Source organism: Lepidochelys kempii, chromosome 11 (assembly GCF_965140265.1).
Source record: "Lepidochelys kempii isolate rLepKem1 chromosome 11, rLepKem1.hap2, whole genome shotgun sequence".
Classification (NCBI taxonomy): Eukaryota; Metazoa; Chordata; order Testudines; family Cheloniidae; genus Lepidochelys; species Lepidochelys kempii.
Window position 1 is genome coordinate 76,506,316 of NC_133266.1, and position 6,113 is coordinate 76,512,428.

Below are 6,113 nucleotides of genomic sequence, written 5' to 3' on the forward strand. Positions count from 1 at the left end.
ATCCGATGAAGTGAGCTGTAGCTCACGAAAGCTCGTGCTCAAATAAATGGGTGAGTCTCTAAGGTGCCACAAGTCCTCCTTTTCTTTTTCCAGGGAGGAAAGTCACCTGGCGTCACCGCCTCCTGACTCTGAGTCTCAGAGCCTTCAGCACCCCTGCTTCACGTCAGCAAGTCCACCTGAGTTGGACACCCAAGGGCGACTTGTCGGCCCCCAGGGAGCCATGTCCCCCCACTCCCTTCCCCCGAGTGACTCCCCACCAGCACTGTGGAAGCCGGGGGGTTGTTACAGGGCAGCCAACAGGCAGACGCGGGCCAAAGCGGGGCCACCCGCTGCTTTCCAGCAGACCCTGAAATCTTTTGATTGTTTCATGACGAGCAGGATCGTTCCTAGTTTTTATTGTTTTCTCCGAAGTCTGGACCTTGACGGTGCCTCGGCCGAGTGGTCCCCAGGCAGCGAGTTCCCGCGGGGGCCGATGGGAAAAGCGGCCGCGAGACGCGGGCGCGCACGGCGCAGGAGTGCTACGGCTCAGTCCCGACAGTGCCGGCGGGACTCGACCCGCTGCCGCGCTACGGCGGCCCGTGAGGCCCGGATCCGGGGGGTTCAGCCGGCGTGCGCGGGAGCGGGGGGAGGAGCCCGGCTGGGCCTGGCAGCGCCGCCCCTCCGCCACGTAGCCGCGCGCCGGCCGCGAGAGGGGGCCGGGGTCGAGGCCGCCCTGATCCGGCGGCGGGAGCGGGGCCAGCCACGGGGGGGGCCGCAGCATAAAACCAGCGGTTTTGAATTCCCGACCCCCCCCCACACGCAGACACCCACAGAGAGACCCCCCCACACCCCTGACACACAGAGACCGAGACCCCCCCCACACAGAGACCCTGAGACAGAGACTCCCCCCACACACACCCCCCACACAGACCCAGAGACCCCCCCCACACACAGAGACCCAGAGACAGAGACACCCCCACACACACCCCCATACAGACCCAGAGACTCCCCCACACACACAGAGACACCCCCACACACACAGAGACCCGCACACACGTCCTGTGAACCGGGAGTTCTCGGCTATTTCTTAAACCACGGGCAATTAGCAGCAAGATTTGAGGAGTCCCTGAACCAGTTAATATCCAAGAATAACAATTACTGCAACCCAATCAAGTAATTTTCATAGTGTGTGTACATATAGACACACACACACACATATATTGGGGCTGTCAAGCGATTAAAAAAAATCACGATTAACTGTGCGGTTGTACAACAATAGAATACCATTTACTTTAAATATTTGGCATGCTTACATTTTCAAATATATTAATTTTAATTACAACACAATACGAAGCGTACAGTCCTCAATTTATATTTATTTTTGATTACAAATATTTGCTCTGTAAAAAACAAAAAAATTGTAAAGATTCTTAAACCTTGGGCCGAGCGCTGTTGCTGTTTTGAGAAATCTCACATTGGTACCTTCTTTGCGTTTTGTCAAATCTGCTGTGAAAGTGTTCTTAAAACGAATATGTGCTGGGTCATCTTCCAAGACTGCAGTAACATGAAACATATGCAGAATGCAGGTAAAATAGAGCAGGAGACCTACAATTCTCCCCCCAAGGAGTACAGTCACAAATTTAATTGATGTCTTATTTTTTTAACGAGCATCATCAGCATGGAAATATGTCCTCTGGAATGGTGGCCGAAGCATGAAGGGGCATACGAATGTTTAGCATATCTGGCATATCTTGCAACGCCGGCTACAAAAGTGCCATGGGAACGCCTGTTCTCACTTTCAGGTGACATTGTAAATAAGAAGCAGGCAACAGTATCTCCTGTCAGTTGTAAACAAACTTTTGTCTTAGCGATTGGCAGAATAAGAAGTAGGACTGAGTGGACTTGTAGGCGCTAAAGTTTTAAACTGTTTTGTTTTTGAGTGCAGTGATGCAATCAGAAAAAACCCAACTGCATTTGTTACACTTTCACAAGAAAGAGTTTGCACTTCAGTACTTGTATGAGGTGAATTGAAAAATACTATTTTTTTGGTTTTATCATTTTTACAGAGCATATATTTGTAATAAAAAAATAATAATATAAAGTGAGCACTCTGCACTTTGTGTTCTGTGTTGTAATTGAAATCAGTATTGAAAATGGATCAAAAAATATATAATAAATTGCAACTGGTATTCTATTGTTATAAGCGTGATTAATCGCGATTGATTTTTTTGAGTTAATCGTGTGAGATAACTGTGATTGACAGCCTTAACGTACATATATAAAATAATACCAAATCCTCAGAACACCAATATAATGGGGAAACTAATTCTTACCTTAAAATGACAAGTGATTTTATGTACTCATGTGGCACTTGTTGGCATTGCCCTAGCAACAAAGCTATTGAAACAGAAAAGCAGGCAGGGTGCGGCAGTGAGGCTGATGCCTAGCAGGGCTACCAGGGGGGAAAAAAAATCTTTTCATTTTGCCTGTGCTCCTAAGAGGTTGAAAGTTACCTAAACCCCAAAGCATAAAAGTGGGAGTGGGGGCAGGTGCTTTGAAACTTCCATTCCCAGGATCGCCATGGCACATGGGTCATGAGAGACAGAGTCTACAGGCGCCAGGGCAGGGCTTGCAACTAAACTCCCATGTTTCCCTCAGGATTTTCAAACTACACTGGACCCTCACTAGAATGTGGGATTTGGGATCCATGCCAAATCCCGCATTCTAGCGCGTACTGCATTACAGTGGGGACCACGTTACAATGAAAGTTAATGACGGTGACTAAATTTGGGATCCGCAACCACGTTCTATCAGAATTTGTGTTATATAGACGCGTGTTCTAGCGAGGGTCCGGTGTATAACTTTCAGGTTCTCGTCTCTGTCAACTCAGGCTATGTCTACCCTATAGCACTTACAGCGGCACAGCTGCAGTGGGCTAGCCCCTTGTTCTGTGTTTGGGAGTGGCGGGGATTCCTTCATGGTCTTTTTCCTCTTTCAGGTGCTTTCAAGGGTCATCATGGTGCACCTTGGTAAGTGCAGACAGGGCTTGTTAAGGGTTGCGTGCACACCATGTTGTACTGACAGACCCCAGTTTCTGCATCCCTCTAAATCAATCGCAGTTAGAGGAGAATGTGCAGCCTTCACCGCTGAACTCTCTTAAGGGTTGGTAGAGCAAATCTGTCATCTTTATTGTAAATAAATTGCTTTAAGACCTCAGTGTCCTGGCAAGGTACAGACTTCGATTCCATCATGAAGAATAATCTATTGTTGCTGCGTAAGGGAAGGTTACAGCAGTTTTCTTGATTTTTAAATGAAACCAAGCTTTTCTCTAAGGCCTTTGGAATTTTTTGGCTCGACGTCTATACGCATCTGTTTATAATCAAATCGATTGTGACACCTGTTGATCTTCCCTTCAGCTCATCTCCTTATGAAGAATTATCATGGAGGACACGTAGCTATCCGATTGGCTCTTGGTGGTTGTGCCAACAGACCCTTCTTCCGTATAGTGGCCGCATATAACAAGCGAGCACGGGACAGCAAGTATTTGGAGCAAGTGGGCTGCTATGACCCACTCCCAAATAGCCACAATGAAAAGCTTGTTGGCTTGAACATCGAGAGAATCAAACACTGGATTGGTTGTGGAGCACATGTCACAAAACCGGTTGAAAAACTTCTAGGTAACTCAGTGTGTTTTCCAATCTGAACTATTTGCTTATGTCTCTTAAAAGACAATAGGTTTTCCTTGGTGATCCTCCGCATACTTGGAGTACCAAAGACTCTTTCTTCATTTCTTTGCATGAATCCTTGAGAATATGTATATATGCAATCACCCTTCTTTTGGCCACAGGAAATGGGATGTTTCAGAGTCGCAGCCTTGTTAGTCTGTATCCGGAAAAAGAACGGGGACTTGTGGCACCTTAGAGACTAACAAATTCATTTGAGCATAAGCTTTCGTGGGCTACAGCTCACTTCATCAGATGAATAGAATGGAAAATATAGTAAGAAGATCTATCTACACATACAGAGAATCATGAAAAGGTGGGAGTTGCCATACAAACTGTAAAAGACTGATGAGCTATAATTTGTTAGTCTCTAAGGTGTCACAAGTACTCCTGTTCTTTTTGAGGAAATGGGAACGGGTCTCATTTATGGAGAGGCTGAGCTGGCCGAGACAGCAGTAAAAGGCACTTCAAGCCACTAGAGGGTTAGTGAGAGAGACAATTACTCTCACTTCTTAAAAGTCTCATTAACTATTGGAACAGTTGACCGAGGGTTGTCGTGAATTCTCCATCACTGACAATTTAACTTGAGATTGGATGTTTTTCTGAAATATATATGCTAAGAATTATTTTGGGGAAGTTCTATAACATGTGTTATATAGGATGTCAGACGAGATAATCACAGCGCTCCCTTTTAGCCTTTGAATCTGTGCGTCTAGAACAGTCATATTGCAACTCCAGCTATAAATATCAATAATCTTTCTTTCAGGTCTTTCTGGATTTTTCCCATTGCATCCTATGACAATCACAAATGCAGAAAGATTAAGGAAGCGAAGAGCCTTGAAAGCCATACCAGCTTCTGAGGAAGAAACTCCAGCTGAAACTCCAGCTAAAACAATAATTTAAAAAACCAGGAATTACTACATGATGTTCATAGATGATCAGCCACCCATAGCAGCCATTCATATTCCAGCGTGTTAAGCACAATAAGAATTGAGCTATGTTCAGAGGCAGACGGCTATCCCTGTTACTGGGAGGAACTCGCACATCATTCATTCTAGAGTCTTCCATCCACATTCTAACTCGCTTAAATGTCTTAGGTAAGGCTTGTACCATCCCCGAAGATCACCAACCTCAGACTCTGGTAGACCAAACAAAGCCACTGGGTTTGAGTCATAGAACCATCACCCCACAAGCCTTAATGCCAATCAGTGCAAATCTCAGAATTGATGATGGGGAGCACATGAGATCTTTCTCAGCCCACGCAGTGCAGCGCATCACCCCTTTTAAAGCACTCGACGTAACAAAGCTGAGACACGTTCACTGGACGATCACAGTATCCTGCTTATTTAAGAAGAGCACAATACAATAGACCACTCTAGTGCTGACAGAAAAGTCGCCTTCCTCAGCTGTTGCTCCAAGATGGCAATCTGCTGCTGTTCCTGCATGTGAGGAAGTTGGTGGGGCTCAAAAGGAGGGCAGCTCACAGCAAGAGAAATGGCTGAGAAGAGCTAGGCAAGTTAGAGGCACTTGAGATTCATTGCCGGCCTGTGTGTTGCTCCCTTGGCAGCACACCCATAAGGGTGCGGGGAGAACCATGGAAACTCAGCCAGCTCTCACTTGCCAGGCAGCTGGGAATTGGTTACATTTTTAATGGAGAAGTAAAATCTGAGCAAATGTATACATGGAACCAAAGAAAAATAAGATCTTTTGGGTGATACCTGAAGTCCTGCCTGAAAAGGTCCAGGCAGACATGGCTGGTTTGGATTTTGCCTATTAGTACATTTAAACCAGGGGTTCTCCGAACACATTTTTTGGTGGCCTCGGACTGTGACCCACCAATTCTTCCTGGTGGCCGCATTGACACTTTTCCCTAAAATACGTAACTGTAGGAAAAACAAATAAATATGCACAGACACGTGTCCAAATCCTTGTAATTTATTGATGTAGGTTTTTTTCAGACTCACAAATAATATGAAAAATTATATTTGTATGTTGACTATTGCTTTTCGCAGCACACTCAGTAGCTAGCTGGGAGTTTGTGAAAAGTGATATTAACAAACATACAAGTATCACTTTTCACAGCCTCCCAGGTAGCTAGTCAGTGTGCTGTGAAAAGTGATACTTGCATGTTTCTTTGTTTCGCTTTTCTCAGCGAGCCCCAGGTTTGGAGAGGGAGGCAGCAGGGGTCTGGGGCAATGGGGGGGATAGAGGTGGAACCCTGGGCCCTGGAGATTTTAATGGCATGTTGTGGGTGGCCTCAGAAAGAAAAAGGTTGAGAACCCCTGTTCTAGACCTTTAACCATTTTTGTTACTCTCCTCTGGACCTTCTCCAATTTGTCCACGTCCTTCCCGAAATATGGCGCCCCGACTTAGACACAATACTTTAGCTGAGGCCACATCAGCATGGAGTAG

The 6,113-nt window shown here is 46.0% G+C and overlaps 1 protein-coding gene across 1 annotated transcript; it reads left to right on the forward strand.

The window, feature by feature from the left end:
• Positions 1-527: 527 nt before the first annotated feature.
• On the forward strand, positions 528-5,626 carry LOC140895945 (small ribosomal subunit protein bS16m-like). Its single transcript, XM_073306905.1, has 4 exons — positions 528-578; positions 2,978-3,008; positions 3,396-3,656; positions 4,468-5,626. Exons 2-4 carry the CDS (start codon positions 2,996-2,998, stop codon positions 4,602-4,604), a joined length of 411 nt encoding a protein of 136 aa, XP_073163006.1. The 5' UTR covers positions 528-578; positions 2,978-2,995; the 3' UTR covers positions 4,605-5,626.
• Positions 5,627-6,113: the final 487 nt, after the last annotated feature.